Source organism: Carassius auratus, chromosome 36 (genome assembly GCF_003368295.1).
Source record: "Carassius auratus strain Wakin chromosome 36, ASM336829v1, whole genome shotgun sequence".
In the NCBI taxonomy this organism is placed as follows: Eukaryota; Metazoa; Chordata; class Actinopteri; order Cypriniformes; family Cyprinidae; genus Carassius; species Carassius auratus.
In genome coordinates this window covers 10,678,845-10,703,603 of record NC_039278.1, presented here as the reverse complement: position 1 = coordinate 10,703,603, position 24,759 = coordinate 10,678,845, and the positions used below count along the sequence as shown (strand labels likewise).

General features: G+C 42.4%; 1 protein-coding gene across 13 annotated transcripts in view; it reads left to right on the top strand.

The window, feature by feature from the left end:
- The window catches only part of LOC113055227 (liprin-alpha-2), an 82,566-nt gene that overhangs the window by 35,831 nt on the left and 21,976 nt on the right, over positions 1–24,759 (top strand). For all 13 annotated transcript variants that reach the window (XM_026221340.1, XM_026221341.1, XM_026221338.1 and 10 more), the window contains 5 exons: positions 12,811–12,912; positions 13,699–13,863; positions 19,834–19,908; positions 21,819–21,902; positions 24,272–24,493. In XM_026221340.1, coding sequence (XP_026077125.1) covers positions 12,811–12,912; positions 13,699–13,863; positions 19,834–19,908; positions 21,819–21,902; positions 24,272–24,493 — 648 coding nt within the window. The remainder of the gene's footprint in view (positions 1–12,810; positions 12,913–13,698; positions 13,864–19,833; positions 19,909–21,818; positions 21,903–24,271; positions 24,494–24,759) is intronic.

The following is a 24,759-nucleotide window of genomic DNA, read 5'->3' as shown; positions in this document are numbered from 1 at the left end:
TGTTTCTACTAAGCAAAGAATACAGAGTAAGAAAATTTCGCAATTGTACATGATTTATTGCTGATTAGCTGCTGCCTGAACACACACATCATCACTGCAGCAATAAATAAAATATTTTTTGTTTTTAATTATCTCCTCTATATTTTCCTCTTTTTTAAGAAAATAAAAATGTATAGAAAGAAATAAACATATTAATTAATATACATTAACATACACATACTGTATATATAAGTGCCCTTTTGAATATCTGTACACGCTGTTCCAAACTGTTATTATCACAGTGCCAGATTCACATTTAGGCCCAGTTCAATAGCATCTTTCAACATCTGTGTTATTGCTAATGAAAAGGATAGTTTACCCAAAAATGAACATTCTGTCATAAATTACTCACCCTCATGTCAGTCCAATTTGATTGATTGATTTCGGCATTGAACCTGGGTCGGGGACCTACTAACATTGCCGGGTTTGACCCAGGACGAGCGCTGTGTGAACAAAAGCCAGATCTAATGCCGTGTCGAAGTGATGGACTCTTTTACCAGCTTTTTTGAAGAAAGATCAACGTTTGCAACAAAAAAATATGTGCAAACTGTAATGAAGCAGAGATCAGTTAGTTCCTCACTTTCCGAGCTGACGCCGAGATCGTTTGCTTGCTTCAGTGAAAGTATAACGTGCCTAGCGTTTTCGATTCGTACATTACACGTCATGCCCTGATGTCACGTGTCGTTAAGGGATCTTTACGGCTTGTGTGTGAAAGCACGCACATATCCCGGGTCACCACTGGCAGTGTGAAAGTGCAAAATCTATCGACCCGGGAACAGTTGCCGGAACATTTTACCCATGTATTTGCCAGAATGGCAGTGTGAAAGGGGCTTTAATGATAGCTGTCTGCATGTGATGTTGATTTTGTGTGTAGGCTTGGTACAGTGCTTGCAAGGCAATTGACATTTGGTCTTTTCGTTTTTGTATCTGTAACCTACTGTAGCCACCCTTCACAAAGCACTGGTGTTGCATTATGTGTCATACACAGCTAAAACAAGATGCACACTAATGAGTATCATGTCAGCGGCAATGGACACAATTTCATTTACATAAAGCCAAAGCCTAAAACGTAAAACTTGCTGTAATACTGAAATGTTTTGTATGCGTTATTTTTAATGTAACTGATGTTATTTTTTTGGCCATAATTTTAAGTAAAAGTTTCTAGCAAAACTTGATGGCATTTAATAGACAAAGTTAAAATCCCACAAACATGGTTGTGCTTAGAATTTTTTACAATTAAAGGTAGTTTTGCATTATGCTCTGGCTCTAATTGGCCATGCCACAAATGTCATTGACGTCTAGCGATGACTGTAAACCTCCATGCTGCATGTTTCTCTGTACATAGAGACACAGTGTCCTGTGTTGAGATGCATTCTGAAACCACACTTACCGCAGTTAACTTTTTGAGCTTTTTCTGTCTCAAAAGAGAGAGAGAGAGAGAGAGAGAGAGATTTGGAGGGAATCCAAGCCACCTTTCTTGAGACAGAAACATTAATTTTGTTGTTTAATAATGAGGAGTACATGACTGAAGCTATTTTGGGTTGAAGCAGAGAACAAGAGAAGCGATAGAGGAGGTGAGCTGATGTAAAAGTTGTTGGGGACTGTGGAGAACTGTCTTTGGTTCAGTCAGGAGTTGCTGACACTGTCTTTTGTATTCTCCACTGTATCTGATGACGGATATTCTCTCTATATCTCACCAAAGGCACTTTAAGGCTTGTCAGAAACAGTACGTCTGTGATGCATGAAAGAGCCAAACTCCAGACAATTCTGGATGAGCTGATGCTGTGGATGTGAAGGTTCCCTTGGTCATGTTGTGTCACATCACCTGACCGATTCGCTTTCAGTGTTGGGCTCAGTTCAAGTTTTGGTGCATCTTTACCCATAATTCACTCAGGCAAGCCAGCTGTATCTAGAACGCAGAGTTTATATTCCTGCTGAATGCAAGTTGATGAGTTTCGTCTTGTTGTCTGTGACCCTAATGACCGTGCTGGACGTTACTGGAGTTCGCCAGTGAGAACGACATCTGTCAGCACCTTCAAGGCATCTGCCTCCACTAGAGTGTGACTGACCGATTCGGTCTGATGAGAAATCTGTCCTTCTTTCTGTGAACTGTTTGTGTGTTCCTCCTTCTCTGCCTTTCTCTCTGTATTTGTTTCTTTGTCTTACTGTACCTCACTTGCTACATTTTTCACAGCACAGATCCAATATTTTGACACATGTTCAAATTTATCCAATCTGTTTAAGTCTTAAGTAGTGATACACACATTTTTTTCACATTTATTTTAAACTTTAGACACTTCCATTGAAACAATGTTACTGGAGGAATTTCTTTGCTTACCAAGCTACATTTATTTAATATTGTGAAATGTAAAAATTGTAATAACATTTTTAAGGAATTATAGAATGTAATGTATTCCTTTGGGTGACAAAGCTGAATTTCAGCAAAATTATTCCAGTCTTCAGTATCATATGATCCTTCAGAATTCATTCTAATATAATGATTTGCTGCTCGAGATACATTTCTTAGAATTATCAATGTTAAAAACAGAACTGCTTTTAATATTTTTCTGGAAACCAAGATATATTTTTAACAGGATTTTTTATTAATAGAAAGTTCAAAAGAACAGCATTTATTTAAAAATGTAAATGTAAAAGAGCCAAAGTAATATTTCTTTACCATCAGCTTTCATCAACTTAATGCATTCTTTCTGAATGAAAGTGTTCATTTATTCTTGAAAATCTTGAAAAATCTTGAAATATTTTAATATTAAGTATTCTAATTATGTCACATTTGAATTAGGATTCAAATAGACAAGATCTGATCTATGCCAGATTTAGATTAAACTATCAGAATTGTATCAGAGTTGTTTGACAGTGTAAATGTGGCCTTTTTGTCTGTGTGGTTTTCTGTTCTTATCCTGTCTTTCTCTCTCTGTCAATATCTGTCTCTGTCTCTGTAATCTCTGCTTTGGGCTGTAGGATCAGAACCGGTCCCATTGAGCCGTGTCCCTGTGTCTGTGAATGTGCCACTTCAGTAAATGTTCATCCTGGCACTTTGTCAACTTAGCTTTTGTTGCCTTTGCTCCTAATTAAATTTGTGTAAGACTGATTCATTCTTGAGGCCCTGTGCCAAAACCTTTTTCAGTGATCGGGTGCCTGCCTCTTCTGACATTTTAAAGACCAACACTTTATTCTGAATTTTTTTTTATTATTAAATTTTTTGGCAGATCTGTAAAGGAATGAATAACTGAACTGCATGGTTCTAAACATTTATGATGCATTGACTTCAGTGTAGTGTAATGTTATGTGAGGGGTGATGTAGTCAGCAAAATAAACCCAACAGGATGGTCAGATAAAAAAAATAAAATAAAATAATAATAATTATAATTAAATTGGGTAAACTATTTAAAAAGCTTTTTCAACAACAACAACAAGAAATAATAATAATGTGTTTCTTTTGAATTAAATTTTCAATTTGTTTTGCAACTGAGCATGCTTTGAAATTCATTTGCACGTTACATTGTCTCTCAATATATATTGTTATTAAAGTGTTGGTTCACTTAAAAATGAAAATTAGACTGTGTTTTACTTACCCTCAAGCCATCCTATGTGTATATGATTTTCTTCTTTCAGACGAATACAGTAAGAGTTATATTAAAAATGTCCCTGGCTATTTCAAGCTCTATTATTGTCAGTCAGCGGGTGTTGCAGTTGAACAGTCCACAAGTCTTCAAATAAAGCATGGGCATTCATAATAAAACGTGCTCAACACAGCTCCAGGGGTTAATAAAGGCCTTCTGTAGTGAATGCATGCAATATCCATATTTCAATGTAATAAACATTTTTCTCTCACTTCTGATATTTGTCATATGCGGAAGCTGTTCTGGTCCATGGACAGAACGTGCAGGTTCTAAGTTCTAAGCAAGACCTTGTCATCAGGTTCCTTAGGGTGGCGAAAAGGTTAAATCCTACCCAGACCCCATATATACCCTCTTGGGACCTGTCTCTAGTGTTCAAAGCACTACAGCAGGGCCAATTTGAGTCAGTTGAGCAGTAGTTTCTGTCAATGAAAACACTGATCCTGCTTGCATTGGCTTCCATGAAGAGGGGCAGGGGACCTGCACGCATTTTTGGTCAACGATTCATGCCTAGAATTTGGGCCTGCTGACTCCCAGGTAATCCTAAAGCCTGGCCTGGCTGTGTGCCCTAGGTTCACACTACTCTCTTTCGGGATCAGTTGGTGAGCCTGCAAGCGCTACCCCCGGAGTACGCAGACCCAGCCCTACCTTTGCTTTGTCCCATCCAAGCCTTAAGATGGTACGTAGACTGGACGCAAAGTTTCAGGACCTCAGATCAGCTCTTTGTCTGTTACGGAGGCCGTTTCCTAGCAGAGGATTGCCCACTGGATGGTAGATGCCATCACCCTGGCTTATCAGGCACAGGGTTTGCCCTGCCTGCTCAGGGTGTGAGCGCACTCTTCTAGAAGTGTTGCCTCATTCTGGGTGCTGACTCGTGCCACCTCACTGATATTTGTAATGCTACAACAACAGTAACTGGCCTTCTTGTTGCGATCCCCAGCCTACACTGAAAAAGGGGCACAGAAGGCTCACACAGGATACTGGAAGGGGCAGCATCCATGGGTTTTTGGTAGGGATCCCAATTCATCAGTCATTGCCAACGAGACGTTGAGAGTGACAGACTGAAAGGGAATATCTCGGTTAAGTATGTCACGTCCCGTCGCCACAGCTGCTGTACCACCGTTGAGTGTCCGGGTTATTGGCTCGGCTCCTCAGCAAAAACCTAGTGTGCATTGCACCTGCTGCCTTTTTATGCTCATGATGTGATCAGCGACAGCTGGATGCAATCATCGCATGCCAATGTGCATTGGCTCATTTAGTTACACTCAAAGTGGATTGTTCTCTCTAAGAGAGATCCCAATTCGTTGGTCATTACTGACACAACGTCTCCTTTCCTTCCTTCAAGGAACGAGGGTTACATATGTAACTGAGATGATATTATTTGAGTGTATGTTGTCCTTATTAACCCCCCCCAAAAAATTTAAAAACTGATAATGTCCTTGCAGAAAGAAAGAAAGAAAGAAAGAAAGAATGTGATAAGAAAGAGACAGAGTGACATGAGACACATCACACTAGCACAGCTGTGTAGGAAATTGGTTCCCTTGGATAATACTGTAGAATACCAATGACCAATCAGAATAAAATATTCAGAAGAGCCTGTTGTAATTGATATTTATATCATAATGGTCTCTTTAGACAGTTAATTGATGAATTGTGGCATCTGCTGAGACTCTAAGCCCAGTTGTATATGTTAGGGCGTAGTTTAGTGTCAAAGGCTGCTACAGAAAGTTCAGGGAGCTGTCGCTCTCTGCTGCATTGGCAGGGCTGATAACAGCAGATGAGTTCAAGCCACCGTTACCATGGTACTGATATCACACCTCAGACGGAAGTGGAGGTGTTGAAAACACTCATTTCTATTCACATATGCATCCTGTTTTCTGATCAGCTGAGTCTCTTTAGCATGTATCCAGATCAGTAGTGATGGAACAAAATCTGATCCTAGATCAGCTCTAGGATTCTCAGTGTTATCTGATACTTCATCTATAAATCTGCATTCAAATGTGAGACTAGAGGCTTACATTTGATATTATAAATTATAATTTCTGCAGGCATGTTAGAGATGTGGTCTAATGGTCTATATATATATTATTTCAGTTATATATATATATCCCCCCCCCCCCCCATGGTTTTGGTTTTAGTTTATTTCACTATAGTAACCTGTTCCTGTTGCCAATGATTTAGAACTTTTCTCTGACCCTGACCTGGACAGAAGTCTTTGCATCAGGTCAGGGTTATGGCCAATCAGGAAGGAAAGTGTCATTTATTTTCTGTGCATATTTTGCATGTTTTAGTTTAAATACTGCAGTGATTGGTGTAATTTTCACATCAGTTTGTCAATGAAACCATCTATGCTGTCTGCAGTCGATTGAGCGTTAACTGCTCTGCCTATACTTTCGCATGGCATTTGCTTTCAGCATGTCCTGTCAAAAACTGAGCTAAGTGACAAAAACTATTAAGTTTTATATACAGTAAACCTTATTGTTAGATTTTAAAAATTTTGATAATTTGAAATTTATGCCATACGAGTACTGACCCACAGCAGTAATTCAGAATGCATTGGAACTAAGATGAGCTCAGTAAATGCCATTCTAACAATCTAACCCCTCGCCTCTGCCTCACCTGTTCCACTGCCCACAGGCATCCTGTTGGTGTTTAGAACACTGCTGTCCAAAACTATCATGCCTTTCTCTGCGCTCTGCCTGAGTGAATCCAGCCCTGGAAGCGCATGGCCCTAATCCATTCCGATCCCACAGGAGAAGCTGTGTTTTAGAGGAATCAATCCATTAGCAGCTAATTGAGCATCAGGTTCTGTATATTTTCCAAAATTCCTTCTTTGCACTGGGCCAAGGGGAAGATGAGCCAAAGCGAGCAGCTGTGGTATGAAATAATTTAACATCAGGCCTCACTAACCCATCAACATCAAGCCAACAGATTCAGTCTGCTTTTTGTACTCTGGAATATCCACTGGAGATGGACTGTCAAGATTTTCAGTTGTTTAAAGTGATATAATATATTCACCCTGTTCAAATACACACTTTGCTAAAAAGGTGTACATTGAAAGGATAGACCATGGAGTTTAGACACCTGTGTTTTTACAGTACAATTTATCATATTTCACATGACTTCCAGCATGTAAACAAGCTAATTAAAGCAGACGCCCACTGGGAAAAATGAAGATGGAATAGATTGTTAGTATGAGCTGACCGTCTGTACATTGTGCTAAATAGCCATCTCACTAATAGCTTGAGGTGGTTAATTAAATCTTATAGCTCTAATCTCCCTCCCATCTCCAGACGTATTGACTTATTCAGTTCGATTACTGTTATATGTTGGATTAATTTATCTGTGTAAAGAAATCATGATGATTTCCAAGTTATCACATCTTATTTGCTTGCTAAGAAAAAAGTTCTCATGTATTGTTTGGTTGACTTGTCAATGAGAATAAATAAGATTTTTTAATGCTTTTTTAAATAAAAATCATACATTTGTACGTTTGCATGATTCACATTGTATAGATTCATGTGAAATTGCCACCTCTCAAAATAGTTCAGTTCTCCTATGAGATTGGGTTGGAAAGATGGCACAGCCTAAACATTTCTAATTATACTGCTTGTAAGTTTAGTATAAGTAGAAACATTGAAAGTCTTATGATGTCTTATGATGTTCTTGATTCACAAGTCCTGTTTTTACATTTATTCATGTAAATTATATTACATTTCTTCTTCTTTTTTATTTCATCGAGTGCATTTACATTTGCATCTTAAACTGGTTATGGTTAAGCCAACACCACATTTTTTTTTTTTTTTTATTGTAGAAAAGCCAGTAATGAATGATGTAAGAAAACTTATTACATATGCACACAATTGATTGTGACATCAAGACTGTGTCACAATCTCATGTTAACAAGTTTTTCTTGCATTTTGGTTAACTCATTTGTATGCAAGAAAAAAAAAGTTTTTTAATGAGCTGATTTTTGCTAGAGATTAGCTTTTGTTGTGTGTGTGTGTAAATGTGCTCATTGAGGAAAGGCTTGACTGATCTGTCTCAGTCAACAACAGAGAGCGGCCATTGTGAACATTACAAAATATGTTAAAATATAAGTTAGGCATACACTCCACTGTCATATGAGTTGTTTAAGAAGCACAAAATAACTTTTAACTAAAGCATATCAGGTGTCAAATCATACAACCGTTTCTTAAAGGGGGGGTGAAATGCTCGTTTTCACTCAATATCCTGTTAATCTTGAGTACCTATAGAGTAGTACTGCATCCTTCATAACTCCAAAAAGTCTTTAGTTTTATTATATTCATAAGAGAAAGATAGTCTGTACCGATTTTTCCCGGAAAAACACGACCGGCTGGAGGCGTGACGTGTGGGCGGAGCTAAAGATTCACGAGCGCCAGTAGGCTTTTGCGTTGAGAGCATGTGGAAACTGTGACATTATCGTGAGGGAAAAACCATCATCCAAAACAAACCATGGCTTACAGTCAGATTCAGCCGTTTATTTATGATCCAGAATCAGATCCCGAGGCTGAAACTGAACGAGAGCAGCAGCAGCAACGACTCGCTCCGAGTCGGGCTCGAACCCGGGTCTCCGGCATGGGAGGCGGACGCACTAACAAGGAGGCAGAGATATTTGAAGCAGTTTTACTCACCGCCTGCGGTTCCAACACACGATCGTGACCCTTTTTCGTTGGGATTGCATCATCCTTAAGAAATAAACAATACGCAAATCCATCGTCAAACTGGGCCTTGTTTGTAAAACAAGCATCTTCGAAATGCAGGGAACAAACAAAAACACTTGCACAACTCCGTTGATGCTCTGTAAAAATAAACTCCATCCACTGGTCCCTTAATGCTGTTTTTTTTGGTAATCTGTGCAGGGTTGTCTTGCCCTGGCAACCAAAAACAGCACTTCTTTTGTGACTTTTCGCGACGCTCTCGCTCTGATCAGTGAAATGTCTGTGCTCAGCCTCTCTATACGGGAACGCGCGCTCTTCCGGCAGACGTGCCCTCAGGACCCATATAAGGAAATTCCGCTCCATCTAACATCACACAGAGCCATACTCGAAAAAAACTTTCTGAAACTTGTGACAAACCGGAAGGAGTATTCCTTCAAACGTACAACTTAATTTTTGAAACTTTGTCCATGTTTAGCATGGGAATCCAACTCTTTAACAGTGTAAAAACTCAGTATGCATGAAATAGCATTTCACCCCCCCTTTAATATGCTGTTAAACCTATAGTATGCTATGGAAACCATTTGTGGTGTTTCTATGATTTGTTTGATTGAGTGTCGTCTGTTGGTGCTTGTAGTAATGCAGACTGCAGTATGACTTAATCCTGTGCTCAGAATCGCTGCTGTATTTGGCAGTATTCCTTCCATTACTAAATCCCAAGGCTTTTACCAACCAAACACAGAGAAATCCCTGGAGCTGTCTGAGCTCAACATGCTCACCTGCTGACAGCCGTCTCACAAGGTCACACTGCTGTCCGACACTGGATTTTTCTTTCTTTTATCAGTACATCACATTTTGCAGGACGTTTTGACATTGAGGAACCCTAAAAGTGAGTTTAGCTGCCGTGTAAAAGATCTCGATTTGATAGTATTTTTTTTTTTGCCCTAGAAAATGTTTTAAATAATGCAGGAAGCCCTCAAAACCAATCGAAATAACAGAAAAATAAGAGTTGTATAGTTTGTATCCAGCATTTTAAGAGCTAATAGGCAGCAAAAAGAGTGTCATTTAGTGTTCTCATGAGACAAAAAGATACAGAACAGAGCTCACCCCTCATCAGCTAACAACTATAATCTCACACTTTTTACATGATAGATGTGCATAAAAAGGATGTATAATTAACAGTGTTGCTATCCTGTCATGCCTTCCTTTCTTTTCAGGAAAATGGTGATTATGCTGGTGATAAAATGTTCTCTGTGGATAAAATGGTTTTGAAACACAAAGACAGACAGTGGAGCATAAATGAAAGTAGTGTTTCCAGAAGCACAGCCTGTGAATTATGTCTCAGTACAACTGATTTGCTTTTCACATAGCATTCACCTGGAATGTTTTCATAGTTCTGTGCTTGTAAATGGCATATAGTTATGACAGCTGTTGCAAATGTTATTTTTTAACACCAATAGTTTTTGAAGGCACCATTGTAGTGTATGTAATGTATGCTGTTTAGTATGCATATATATATATATATATATATATATATATATATATATATAGATAGATAGATAGATAGATAGATAGATAGATAGATAGATAGATAGATAGATAGATAGATAGATATAAGGGATGCACAGTATATTAGGACCATATGGTTATTGACTAATATTGGGCATTTCATTAACCCTGCTTATTGCCCCTATTTTTGCTCTGAGATTACCTTGCCATCATCTAACATGCACCTAAAGTTAATCTTTAAAAGCAGTAGTAATTTAATAATAACATTAAATGTAATATTTAGCAAATATGAAAATAAAATTAATATCTACTTTTCATACTGTATAGTTTAATATTGTGATACCTAAATTAACTTAATAAGTGCAGAACTGACCATTTATTGGTTATCACATCCCACATTTACACAGCATGAAAATATTTAATATGAGAATCCGATTCAGGTGTTTATGACCAGATATCATATGTGTAACAAGTTAAGAACCACATTTGGAAGTACCATGAATCAAATGCACAATCTGATTTCATATCTGTTTGTGCCACTTTGTGTATGTGTGTCTGTGCGTGTGTTTTGCAAAGAGACGAATTTCTTGCATTGATAGTTGTTGGGGTGAGCTGAAAAGCTTATTGCTACCACATTTAAGCAGTACCCCAAGTTCTAGATGAGAAAGTAAGTCAGATACTTGGAGGGATTTCAGCTTTTCATGCTCACAAGTCACAATATAAATATAATCCTGGGTTTCAAATGCAAAACATCGGCGCAGATTCGGCATTTTAGATTCATGTAATGATTGGCGGGAAGATCCAACGTCTGCTGGTGGATTTGAACTTGCTTTCTGCCTATTCATCCTCTTCTGTGAGAAAAAAATGAACTGAACGCAAGCAGTGTTATTCAAAAAGCAGAAAAACTGCACGCTAACACAATGTGTGACCTCGAAAGTTTTCATTTAGCATGGAAATCATAGTTGACCCAATAACCTGAATACTATATATATAATCTCACTGTCAGTGCAGTCATCTCTTCATTAGCAAGAATCAAGAGTCATTATGATTTACAGAAGAGAGGCCTCCAGATGGATGATGTAATGCTCAAAAAGACACAGTTCACCCAAAAAGGATGTTTTTTCATTATATAATCATTCTCAATACCTGTATGAATTTCTTTCTTTTTTTTTTTTTTTCTGTGGAACACAAAAGAAGGTGTTTGGAATGTTTCAACAGTTTTTGTCCACATAATGAAAGTGAGTGGTGTCCAGAACAACACTCCTGGACACCACTGACTTCCAGTGATTAAAAAACGAGATTGTGTTTTTAGAAAATTGAGAAACTCAAAATATCTTCTTTGGAACAGCTTGCTGAGTAAAGAATGGCAGAACGATCTCTTTAAGAAAGTGTTTGTGATCATGTGATCCTGGGTGGTAAATCCATGTGATTTATTTTGAAAGCTGAGGTTATTTTATTTAAGACATTTTCAGATTTAAACCCATCCGCATCCATCCTAGGATTGTTAATGCTCCACCATTGCAGAATAATTTCATATACCCCTGTTGCCACAGCGTAAACGACAAATCCATGTGGCTCTTTTTTTCAGCCCCCTAGTATTTTGTGCACTTGAATTAAAGAGCGTATGAATGCATGTATGCTGAAATAGGAGGGGTGTTGACATGCTTCAACAGTGCCCTGAAAGTTTCCCAAAAGACTGCAATGAACAGCTGGGTTAAATGGGATTCATGCCAGAGGCCTAGCCAGGGCACTTCAGAGAATGAAGCAATTGAGCCACGCAAGATTGCAGCCCGGATGCCGGTGGGACCTAGAGGCAGAAAGCTGAAATTCAAGAGTGTCTCTTCCTTCATGCTGCTAGAGAAATGAGCAGTGTTAATGTTAGTGGGATGTATTGCATAAAGTGGCTCATTTGCTGTTATAGCTTCATCTCATTGATTCGCAAGTGAAGTCTCAGGCTAGTTACAACTTACAAGGATAGGAAGTCCAAAAATGCTATGGAAGTCAATGGCTACCGTCAACTTTTTTAGTTACCAGCATAAGCAGCAGAAGAAAGAAAACGATTTGAGAGTAAATGCTGACAGAATTTTCGGTTCTGGGTGAACTATCCTGTTAAAGGCTGTGTGTTGTCTATTTTAAGGGTGTATTTAAAAAGCACAACTTTTCTCTTGCACTTTTGAAACAAAATAATTTGACGTAGGTCAAAGGTGTGATCAAAGTAAATTTGTGTGGAAAATCCGGGGTGGAGTAGAATCCCCAATCGTGTGAATTTCTTTGAAATGACTGGATTTTCATATGTGAAATTCAGCAGCGCAATGGTGAATGTGCACCGTTACACAGAAATGGTTCATTCTAATATTATGGCTATGGTGTCAAAACCATCAGTGTATTTACATGTGACCACTTATATGTGAATAAAAAAAAAAAGTGAGTAATATTTATAAGTAACGAAAAAATGTGTGCTGTTTTCTTACAAAGTGACTGGTGATTTGGTGTTTGTGCTGGCTGACTGAAACATCTGAATCTAAAAATGAGTGCCATCCATCTGTGTGCTCTTGTGTTTAAGTGGCCCTGATCAACAAAAGGCCAGTAGTTGTCTGATCAGGATTTTGAAGCTTTACTACCTCTGGAGCACTATGGGCCATGACAATTCATTCTTGTGTTCCCTTGAGCCATTTAAGGGAGACTGTAAAGATAGATCAGTAAGTAACATACAGCATAATATGAATATGTTTGAAAGAAAATGCAAAAACGAGATCTATGAATGAGTTATTATCATTCGGAGTAGATCCGTATTGTACTGGAAGAATCGTTCTGAATAAAAAACAACAAACAGGTCAAAGCACATTAGGGGTGTTGTGTATTAGTTTGCTGTAACAGTGCCATGTTAGTGTGCATTATTTATTTCAAATTGATGAATTCATCTCAGTTTTTCTCTCTTCTCTCAGGAGTTTGCTACCCTGACTAAGGAGCTGAATTTGTGTCGAGAGCAGCTTCTGGAAAAAGAGGAGGAGATATCTGAGCTTAAAGCAGAGAGGAATAATACCAGGGTGAGTATATATTTGTGTGTGTTACAGTGACCAGACATCTCAATACAGTATGTACAGTTCAGACTGCTGTGTTTTGTCCCAGTATTTTGTTTGGTGCTTTTCATTATTATCAGTAGCATAAGTCATCATTATGTACTGTTTTAAACTTTTAGGTCAGGTCTTTAAAAATGTAATTAAATATAAATTATTTTAGAATTAAAAAAAAAAAGGAAAATAATATGCTGCACACTGGTGGTGGATGAGGAGTTACCTGCTGACAATGTAAAGTACTTTGAGTGCCTAGAAAAGCGCTAAACAAATGTAAGGAATTATTATTATTATTATTATTAATAGTCAATTAGTTCTCCTGAAAAATATTTGGTGGTAAAATATTTATGTAAATGCTTCGCCAAACATCAACCTCAACGGTGTGAGATTGTGTGAATGGAGAGGATGTTCACACAGCTTTAGTGATGCGGGGGAGAAGAGGAAGTGCGCATTTCTCCATTGACAGATTCATGCTGCTTCATTGTCATGAACATTGTCAAAGATGTTCATTCGCTTGCAGATTTGCTTGTAGTCGCAGTGCCAGCTCAATTCGCTTATGACGTGTTTTTCCAATGTTAATGATTTTACATTGATGAATGATTTTAAAAATGTACTGGGCCATTACATGTTACTATACAGAGCTTATAAGTAGCAGTAACCATGTATAGAACAAGTACAAATGAAGTCATGTGATCCAGGACTAGTCGATAGATGAGTTAGCATGTGCTTGTGTGTTTCTGCATTTTTGCTGTTCTATAGCTTCTTTTGGAGCACTTAGAGTGTCTGGTGTCACGTCACGAGCGTTCCCTGAGGATGACTGTGGTGAAGAGGCAGGCTCCCCCACCGTCCGGGGTTTCCAGTGAGGTGGAGGTGCTCAAGGCTCTGAAATCCCTCTTTGAGCATCATAAAGCTCTGGATGAAAAAGTAAGTTTTTTTTTTACTTTTCTTGTAATTAAGGCCGCACAATAATTGAAAAAACTGACATTCCTATATTTTGTATTCCTGTGATATATATAGATATAGATATATATATATATATATATATATATATATATTGTGGCGGGGTGAGGAACTACACGACAACCGTTTGACAGAGAAAGTCCCCGAAGGGTGGATTTATTGAAGGTAAGTGCTCTGGGTGAAGGCGGTGCTCTCCTGTGGCGCTTCAAGTCCCTCGTGCTCGCTGTGTCCTGAGTGGTGGATCCCGTGCTGTGCTCTCCTTGGTGGGGCTGACGGTCACACGCTGCTCTCTGTAACAGAGGAGGAAAGGGTTAGCGTCCTTGTTGGGAGACATTCCTCACCACTCTGTCTTCCTCCTCTGTTTAAGAAGGCTCCGCTTGATGAGCTGCAGGTGCGGCCGCTCAGCCCGTGATGAGCTCGTGCCGGTGATTCCCGTGTGTTGCCAGGGCGACGCTGACGAGCGCTCGGGACGCATGTCACACTCCCCCCCCCTAAGCGTCGACCTGCGCCTGCGGTACAATGGGGAGATATGGGGAGGGTGGGGAGTGGAGCCTGACAGACCTGCGAAAGCTGCCCCTATCCTGGAGAGACCGTCCGCGTTGGCGTTGGCCGTCCCCGCCCGATGTTGTATGGTGAAGTGGAAGTCCTGGAGCGCAAGGAACCAGCGGGTTACCCTGGGGTTGGTGTCCTTTGCGCGGGCCATCCACTGCAGTGGCGCATGATCTGTCAGCAGGGTGAACCGGCGTCCAAGGAGGTAATAGCGGAGCTCCAGGACTGCCCACTTGACGGCCAGTGCTTCCTTCTCCACGGCGGCATACCGTTGTTCGGTCGGGGTCAGCTTCCGGCTAATAAAGATCACCGGGTGTTCCTCGCCGTCCTGGACCTGGGAGAGAACGGCTCCCAACCCGGTGTCCGAGGCGTCGGTTTGCACCAGGAAGGGGCAGTTGAAGTCGGGGGCTCGCAGGACTGGCTCCGTGGTGAGGGCTGACTTCACCTGCTGGAACGCCTCTTCCGCTTCTAGACTCCAGGCTATCTTCTCCGGTTGCCCCACGGGCCCCGTGCAGGCCGAAGGGAAGGACCCGGTACTGCCAGTGGCCACTGGGGGTCGAGAAGGCTGTCTTAGGCTTGGCATCCTTAGACAGGGGGACTTGCCAATACCCTTTGGTGAGGTCGAGAGTCGAGATGAACCAGGCCCTTCCTAGTCGATCCAGGAGCTCATCGACGCGGGGCATGGGGTAGCCATCGAATTCAGAGACCTCATTTAGGCGGCGGAAGTCGTTGCAAAACCTTAGGGTGCCGTCGGGCTTCGGGACCATGACGATGGGGCTGGACCATGGACTCCGCGAGGGCTCAATTACCCCCAACTTCAACATCTCCTGCACCTCTGTCTCGATTGCGTGTCGCCGAGCCTCCGGGACACGATAGGGCCGCTGCCGGACGATGACTCCTGGTGGTGTTCGGACTTCGTGCTGGACGACGGTCGTCCGCCCTGGCAGAGGGGAGAACACATCCGAGAACTGACCGACCAGGTGCTGCAGTTCCGTCTTCTGGGCTGCGGAGAGATGGGGATCCATGTCCACAACCACGGGAGAGGTGGCGGCGAGGGCCGAGAGCTGGGGCCCGGTCCCCACCCAGCGCTTCAACAGGTTTATATGATAGAGCTGTTCTTCCCTTCGGCGACCGGGTTGGCGCACTTTGTAGGTGACCGTATATGGGCCCTGCCAGCGGGCCAGGAACTTACAGGCTGAGGTGGGGACCAGTACCATGACGTGATCTCCCGGCTGGAACTCCCGGGGTTGGGCAGCCCGATTGAAGAGGCGCTGCTGGTCTTGCTGGGCCTTGGTCAGATGCTCCCGGACCAATGGCATGACCCTGTCGATCCGCTCTCTCATGGCCTTGACGTGCTCGACGGTGGTCCGACAAACCACAGGCTGTTGTTCCCAGGCTTCCCGGGCGACATCTAGGAGCCCTCGGGGCTGGCGGCCGAAGAGGAGCTCGAAGGGCGTGAAGCCGGTGGACGCCTGGGGTACCTCCCGGACCCCGAACAGTACATACGGGATCATCTGGTCCCAGTCGCTTCGGTCCTCGGCCACGACACGCCGCAGCATCTGTTTGAGGGTCTGGTTAAAGCGTTCCACGAGCCCATCGGTTTGCGGATGGTATACGCTGGTCCGGATCTGTCGGACTTTGAGGAGTTTGCAGAGGTCAGCCATGATCCGGGACATGAAAGCGGTGCCCTGGTCGGTCAGGATCTCCGCTGGTAGGCCAACCCGACTACTCAGTAGGAAGAGCTCCTGTGCGATGTTTTTGGCGGTGGCCTTGCGGAGGGGAATGGCCTCTGGGTAGCGGGTGGCATAATCCACGATAACCAGGATATGTTCATGCCCCCGGGCGGACTTCGGCAGCGGCCCCACCAGGTCCATCCCGATGCGCTCGAAGGGCACCTCAATGATCGGCAGCGGGATCAGCGGGCTGGGGGGAGGAGTATGTGGCGAGGTCCATTGGCACGTCGGGCACGCTTGGCAGTACCGCTTGACATCCGCCTCCAGTCCTGGCCAGTGGAAGCGGTCCCGGATCCGTTGCACAGTGTTTTGGGCGCCGAGGTGGCCAGCCATCGGGTGGGCGTGGGCGAGTTCCAAGACCGCCGGGACTTTGCTCCGCGGTACCACCAACAGCGTCTTTTCCTCCCCCCTCCGCTGGCCGACATAATAGAGCAGGCCGTTTTGGATGATGAAGTGGGGTGTGGGGTGGGGAGCTGGTTGTAGATCCTCTCCTTCCGCCACCCGCACTTGAGACCAGCAATGCTTGAGGCGCTCGTCCCCACGCTGCTCTTTGGCGAGCGTCCCCCCTCCCGCTATCTGCTGGAAGACATCGAAGAACAGGTTAGAGTTTTGGGAGGGGGACTCACCTCCTCGAGGGCTGTCCGACGTCAGCAGCGCGGGGCCTCGTCGAGGGCGCCTTGCTGGCCTCCGGCGTCGGCGGTTCCCGGCCGGGCTAGCAGGCTGTGTGCTGGAGGTGAGGAGCTGATCGAACCCCGGCCAATCCCGGCCGAGGAGAACGGGTACCGGTAGGTTCCTTAAGATTCCCACTTCAACGGGCCAGGAACGCGGGGTCGCGGTGATGGTCACTCGCCGGGCCGGCACATGCCTGGTGTCCCCGTGCACGCACGTTATCACCAGCCGGGCTCTGGAACCTGTTCGGGGTGGAAGGACAGTCGGTTGTATCAGGCTTACCCCGCTGCCCGAGTCGAGGACGGCGACGAATGGCCGGCCGTTGATGCGCACCTTGGCCCGTGGTGCCTTCGGCGCTGGACCGTGGACTGAACAGCCTGCTAGCCATGTCCGTCCTGGGGAACGCGGCGGCTCGGTGGGCATTGGCTCGTCCTGGGGGCCGGGAACCGCAGGCCTGCTCACGGGTCGCTGGGTGCCCTCCGGCGAGCATCGCTCCTGGACCACCCTTCGGGGAAAAGGCGGCGCTCGCTCCCCTATCTCCCGGTGTTGGGCGGCCTCCGCCAGCTCAATGGCCTCCACGAGCCCGTCGAGATCGGTGGGGTTCCTCATGCCAGCCGCCTGCATCAACGCGCGGGGGAGGGCGCGGAGGAACCGGTCGATCACCACACGCTCAGCTACCTGGTGTGCGGAGGGACCCCCGGTCAACAGCCAATGTTGGGCCAACCGGGATAGTTCGGCCGCCTGGGCGCGAGCGGGCTGTCGAGCTCGATATTCCCAGTCATGGAACTGCTGCGCCGCACAGATTGGGGAAAGGCCTACCCGGCTCAGGATCTCCTTTTTCACCTCTCCATAGTGCTGGCTTCTCTCGGTCGTCATGGTGAAATACGCCCGCTGCGCTTCCCCGGTCAGCAGCGGCGCGAGGAGTCGGGCCCACTCGTCCTCTGGCCACGCCTCCCGGACTGCGGTGGCCTCAAACATCTGAATATACATCTCCACGTCATCATGCACCGTCATTCGTGGCATCAGCTGGACGGCCTGGACACGGGGGTCAGGCAGCGGCGTGCGGTGGGTGGCGGCGCGGAGGGCGGCGAGCTCACGTTCGGCGTCTCCTTGACGTGAGGCCATATGTTCCATTATTTGCTGCTGGCGGATGCTCACCTCGGTGAGGTGTTTTAGCAGTTCTTCCATGCCGGGGGAGGAGCGGCCGCCTGTGGAAACAGAGCAGATGAAAATGAAAGGGGGAAAAAAAGAAAAACCAAAAAACAAACGGGTGGCTTTAACGGTCTCCTCAGGGGTCGGTTGTCGGTGTCCACCTCACACTATTGCCCGCATTCTCCACCAGTGTGGCGGGGTGAGGAACTACACGACAACCGTTTGACAGAGAAAGTCCCCGAAGGGTGGATTTATTGAAGGTAAGTGCTCTGGGTGAAGGCGGTGCTCTCCTGTGGCGCTTCAAGTCCCTCGTGCTCGCTGTGTCCTGAGTGGTGGATCCCGTGCTGTGCTCTCCTTGGTGGGGCTGACGGTCACACGCTGCTCTCTGTAACAGAGGAGGAAAGGGTTAGCGTCCTTGTTGGGAGACATTCCTCACCACTCTGTCTTCCTCCTCTGTTTAAGAAGGCTCCGCTTGATGAGCTGCAGGTGTGGCCGCTCAGCCCGTGATGAGCTCGTGCCGGTGATTCCCGTGTGTTGCCAGGGCGACGCTGACGAGCGCTCGGGACGCATGTCACAATATATATATACTTTTACTAACTTATTCTGTGAACCTGGTCGGGAGCAGGTTTACATTATTAAATTCAGAGTTTATTTCGGTCCTCCCCCTTTTTAAAGAGCAAGCGATGTTTAAATAGCTCATTCATTCATTCATGCTGCAAAATAATGCATTTTGTGAGTATAAAAGTGCATTTTACTTAAAACAAGAAAAATTATATGAATGGAAATGGAAACAATATTTTTTTTTACCCCAGTGACAGGTAATTTGCAAAATAAGAAAAATACACTTCAAAGACTTAATTCCTTATGTCATTTTTCTTTAATCTTTAGATATTTTGACTGGAAACAACAAGACAAAAATACTGAGTAAGAAAAGCATGTTTTGTAGTGCAGCTATTGTGGCCATCTCCTCTTCATCTGTTCTTCAATATTCTTTCGAGCCTTCTTGCTATTGGAGTAGAAGTCAAATGTTCATTTTATTACTCTAATTAAGAAATGCAACAGTTTGGATTAGAGAACATTTAATTATGTGAAAAGAGCATTAAACTCTGTGGAAAAAGCTGCTACGGACTGAAATAGAAACGGAATTATATTTATATAATGTGGCAAATGCTTGAAAAGTCATGTATCCTACACTCATGAACCTTTTATGTTTATAGCTTTACCCTGATTGAATTATGTTTTTATACTTCATGTTTATATGTTCATGTTGCCTGTAGGATACCATGAAAATTAATATCACTTAAATAATTTACCCTCCTGCCACTTTTTACATTTGATATTATAACAGTGATTAAGAATTAAAGTTATTACTCAGTAGTGTGCAGACTTCTTTTCATCGGATGCTGTTGCCATGGTGAATCATAATTTCAGAGCTCTATTATTATATTATTATTATAGGGTAAGACTGAAACTTGGCACTATGTTCACATCAAATCAGTGTTTCAGAATGGCTTGATTTACAGTGAATGAACCAAGCCGCTCTCAAATGCTGAAACAAATTAAGAAAAGCATTATGAACTACAACAGTAAAGCTTATGTTTATCTAATTTAATCATAGCCATCACGATGTGACAATCGTCATGCATTTCTACTTGTAATATTTTAAAGAAACAAATGAATGCTTTTCAAAAAAAGTAAAGTCATGACTATGTAAGACTATGTAACATTAGTAGTAGCTGATCTCGTGACTGCAAGAATCAATGCTGAGGGTGCTGTCTTGGCACGTATACATTTTGCTATTAATCTCTCTTTTGTTTTTTCATGTGCACAGGTGCGTGAAAGGTTACGGGTGGCTCTTGAAAGGGTGACTACATTAGAAGGACAGCTGGCAGCCGCCAGTCAGGAGGTACGGCCTTTTTTTTTTTTTTTTGCGTGTGTGTGTGTGTTTAAGTATGTATGCACAATGATATGTATGTGCTGATCTCATTAACATCTGTCTGATGAGCACCTGCCCCCTGCTGTCAAGCCATGCAGGAACACACACTGTCTGTTTCCATTACACACATGCTTTTGAGAGTTCATACAAAGCCAATGCACTTGACATACTGTAGTATCATAATTCACGGGTTTAACTGTAGACTCTGATTGTTTTCTGTGTGACCTCATACTTTTTCTAATGCTTTATTATTATTATTATTTTTTAATTCATGTTCATTTAACTGGTTATGTAACATTGAATAAAATCAAATATACATTTCACATACCACTCATTATTTGTAAATTACAAGTAATCAAATTATTTATTTAATTGTTTTTTACAAAATGCCCATCATCCAGTTTTAGAATATGAGAATATATTTTAGATACTATTTGCAATAACTGCCTGCGGCATTTCACTGCAGATTAAGAGACTTTGCGCAAACTACATTATGCGACCATCGACAACGCTGTCTAGTATTGGCATCATAAATTCTAGTTCACCTAAAAATGTATATGACAATTCTGTAATCAGAACCATTGATTGCATAGAATTTCAATGGATGTAAAAACAATTATAAACATTTATTTATGTTACAAAGATGTGGATTATCCCTTTAAAAGTTAATTAAAAACCTCAAGTGGGAGACATATACTGAATTTATAATAAGAAATACATATTTAATATGTAAAATAGATGGCCTTTATTTTTAAAAAAAGTGCTGCATGCTTTAGTGCTTTAGTTTTACACCCTCCCACTGAATAAATCATCACATCATTCATAACTGTCTAGTGGGGTCAGTCACTATGTTTGAATGCACTGACAAAAAAAAAAGCTGTTTTTCCATCATCCGCTGAGTAAGAAGAGTCTTTGGCTGCAGTCCGCACTGCAGAGGCGGGATGTGAGGTGGCCTCTGGGTGTCATGATGCTGCATTAAGACCAGCGGGACGATTTTATGCTGTCTCAGGACATACAGGACCTAATGCCGCAAAGGAAACAAAGGAAGTAGTCATCACCAGTGTTGGGGAATCAACTTTGAAACTGCCAATCTACAAGCTCATCATAACTTGAAGTTAACTGGTCCTTGTGGTGGATTGTGTGTCATAAAAGTCTAAAAACTAAATTTTCTTTCATTCTTCCTCCCAAACCTGATTCTATTGTCCTCCTACCAGAGATAAATAGACTGTAATGCTGCATATTCTTCAGTCTATTTGTAGCTGTCTTGAATGCTGCTCTCATATGGTAGAGCGTTTTGAGGGATTTTTAAGAAGCAGTGTCACTCACTCCTCCTCTCGTCAGCCTCCTCTAATACTCCAATACAAACGAGCTGTAATAAAGAGAGCCTTGTGAATATGTAAATCACATCCCTTTATTCAAATACTGCCATGCAAATTGATGTGTACATATTTTAATTGTCTTCCTCTGGTTTTCACATTCAGTGAGTCTTATATGTGAGGATTAAAATGCAAATGGCCCACCAGTATTTCAGTAATACCTTAATAAACATGTGGCTTTTAAGCACAATGATAAGTTAATTCCTCAAAATGGGAAGTTTGTATAATCATATCTCCCACAAGACTCCTCGCCTGCCTTAAGAAAACAGGAACAGCACTCAAATGCTATTAAAAGGAACACCATTAAATCGCACTATTACCCAAAATGTACATCTACATAAAGTGCAATTGAAAAAAAAAAAAAAAAAGTTTATTGTTGCCGCTGCTGTGTTTCATGAACAGTAATTATGTGCTATTCCACAGTTAATGTAGCATAAAATCTGTAGGTTAGTTCGACATATTTAAAACATTTATAGAGTGGCTTTGTTTGGTGTGTTTATCTAGGTGGTCATGTTGAGACAGAGAAAGGATGGACAAGTGGATGGGGATGCTGTGGACAGAATGGACAGCTCTAAACCTACATGGAAGGTACATGTGATGTAGTTACTTAAAGTTGGATTAACGTAAATTTGCATTTAAGATAGAGCTTAAAATTGTTACATAACGTGGTCTAAACACACGCACGAGGATGTAGATCCACTCATAAAGTCTTTAATAGATCCACAGAAAGGTAAATAACAGGAGACAGGCAGGAGACACCTGTAGGGGCAACATTCACAATACCGGACGACAAGTAGACAGAAACTGAAGGCTTACAGAGTCAGGCAAACTAATGAGAAAACGAGATGATATGCAAGGACAGGTGAACAGAATGAACTAATCAGGGCAATGTTTGCTAAAACTTAAGCTTTTCCATCAAAGGAAAAATTACATTTTTAAACATATTTAAATAGAAAAGTCTAGTTTATATATTTTAAAGTATTATTGTTTTTACTCTATTTGATCAAATAAACGCAGCCTTAGTAATCATAAGAGACATAAGAGACCCCATAGGTTTTATTGTTACTTCCACCTTGCACTGGTCCAAAAGTGATCCCTCCTGCTCTAATACCTCTCTCACAGATGGTATTTTCTTTGCTACCGAGAAATAAACTGCATTGATTATGCGCCAAGTTGCCCTTCAACCTTCAGCACAGGCTGCTAAATTGTCTCCTGTCTCTCAGTGTGACTCACTTCTAGCAGTCGTCCAGCCAGCAGGAGTCTGGTCTATAGGAGAATCGTGAATTGCTCTTAATCTTTGATCCCATGGTTCATTGTTTAAATATCATGTTACCTTTTATTTATAGATGTGCTATTGATTGATCTTCAGTAGTAAGAGATTTTTTCAATGCATTATCATTATCAATTTGCTTATCACACAAAATTAGTCTGGGCGCAGATATTAGATTGTGGTTTCATTATGAAAGTCTGTCTTTAAAGTCAGTTCAAGGTTCTCAAAATGGAAGGGCTGGTATCTCTCTGATGGTTATTATTATGATTTATATCATTTTATTTTAATAAGCAAACAAGAGCAAAACATGTTCTGGTGGGTTTCTGCTGGGAGTTGTTAGCACCTGAAAGGTTGTGTTTCATAACATTAACACCTTTAGAACGAAAATGAGAGGCCTGCAGGCTTTTTCCAAACATACCTTTCATGTGAAATGTACAAATTTAGCTGGAATGTATTATTTGTAAATGTACAGTAGACTTCAAACTGCATGTGTGATTAGAAACAATGAATCATATAGAGCTGGATGGAGAGGATGAAAGAAGACAGAAATAGATAGAAATTGTCAGAGACGGCAGACGTGGTCCAGACTGCGTGTCTCTTTGGAGAGCTGGCTCAAGCCTCCCTGGAGGTCAGAAATATGGTTGATAGTCCCTGTGGTTCATGGCTCATCAGATACTTAAAGCTACTGTAGGTTCAGCCTGTCAGAGGCTGATGTGGGTTTTTCTGTGGACTCCCAGTAGAGTGACCGATAGGCTTCTGCAAAATTTCTGATAAAGCCAAGGAAGCGAAAGATCACAGCATATGAGGGTGTTTTTAACTATGGGCCTTGTGGACTTTTCATGTGGAAGTTAAACTCTGTGAATATAAATCTGTGTAATTTCCACAACATTTCTTTCTTTATTTCTTTCTTTCCACAAACTGTACATTATTGTTGCTCCTCTATGCCCCGTATTTCTGAAACACACCGATTTTTTCAAAGCTCATTGGTCTGAAAAGCAAGGTGTACACTGATTGACCAGCTATCCAGTGCACCATGTTTGGCCGAATGCCTCAAGCATGTGACAGAATAATTTTGCCCCTCATCATACTGTAAAGCCAAGTCCCTGCGTCATGAGACAAAAACAATAAAACCCATTACAAATGAGGCATTTGTAGCATCAAGTGGGGACATTATTACTGATTATAATGATTTGTACTGTCTTTGTGTTGCATTGCACCACGTAAACATAAAACCATGTCTGCATTCATGTCCAAACTGGACATTTTGGTTTTACGAAAGCAACCGGTTTTGGGGGGAAAGATGCATCTAACCCAGGTTGTGTTTTTCTCCAGTAATGTGCAGAGGAATCCTGGGTTTAAAGGCTGGCAAAATCACTAGTCTGGAGGATTTAATTTGTTCAGCTGTATAATGTAGATGGATGAAATGCACGGTCACAATATGATGCATGCGAGAGAACCTCTGAACTCCTGAGGCCATAATTGAAGTCAAGCTGCTTAACTTGCTGAGTGTGTTCTTCAGACTCTGACTCAGCATATTTTGCCTCTCTGAAAATCATTTAGAAGTTTATTTTGGCATTCTGAAGCTTATTTGGGACCCTAAGTGGAAATCAGGGGACCGATAAACAAGTTTTAAAGTTCTCAACTAGCTCTCCATTGCATCACTAACATTTCGTTGTGTTTGTGACAGAGGCTTCCCAACGGTTCCATCGATGTCCATGACGATACCAGCAGGTCTCTGGAGCTGCAGGAACTTTTGGATAAGGCCAATAAGGAACTGGCCCAAAACAGAGAACGGGTCAGCGGCCTGACCAATCGCATGTCTGAGCTTGAGACTGAACTGGCTACGGCTCGCAAAGATCTAGTGAAGAGCGAGGAGCTGAGCACCAAACACCAGAGGGACATACGCGAGGTTAGAATGATTGGGGAAAGAGGAAAGGGACAGAATGAGGACAAGCTGATGAGGACTTGTCTCAGGGAAGATAAAACATCAGGCAGTGAGGTTGTTTTCTCAGCTCTGCTTTATTTTTGCTGAGAAAAAGAAGGTTACAAATAATGCACTTGTGACTCATTCCTTGACAAGGTCTAACATTTTAGGGTATATAAAGGAACATTTCCCCCTTTAAATATCAGTGTCACTTTCTTTAGTGGAACGAAGATGATGCTTTGTAGAATGCT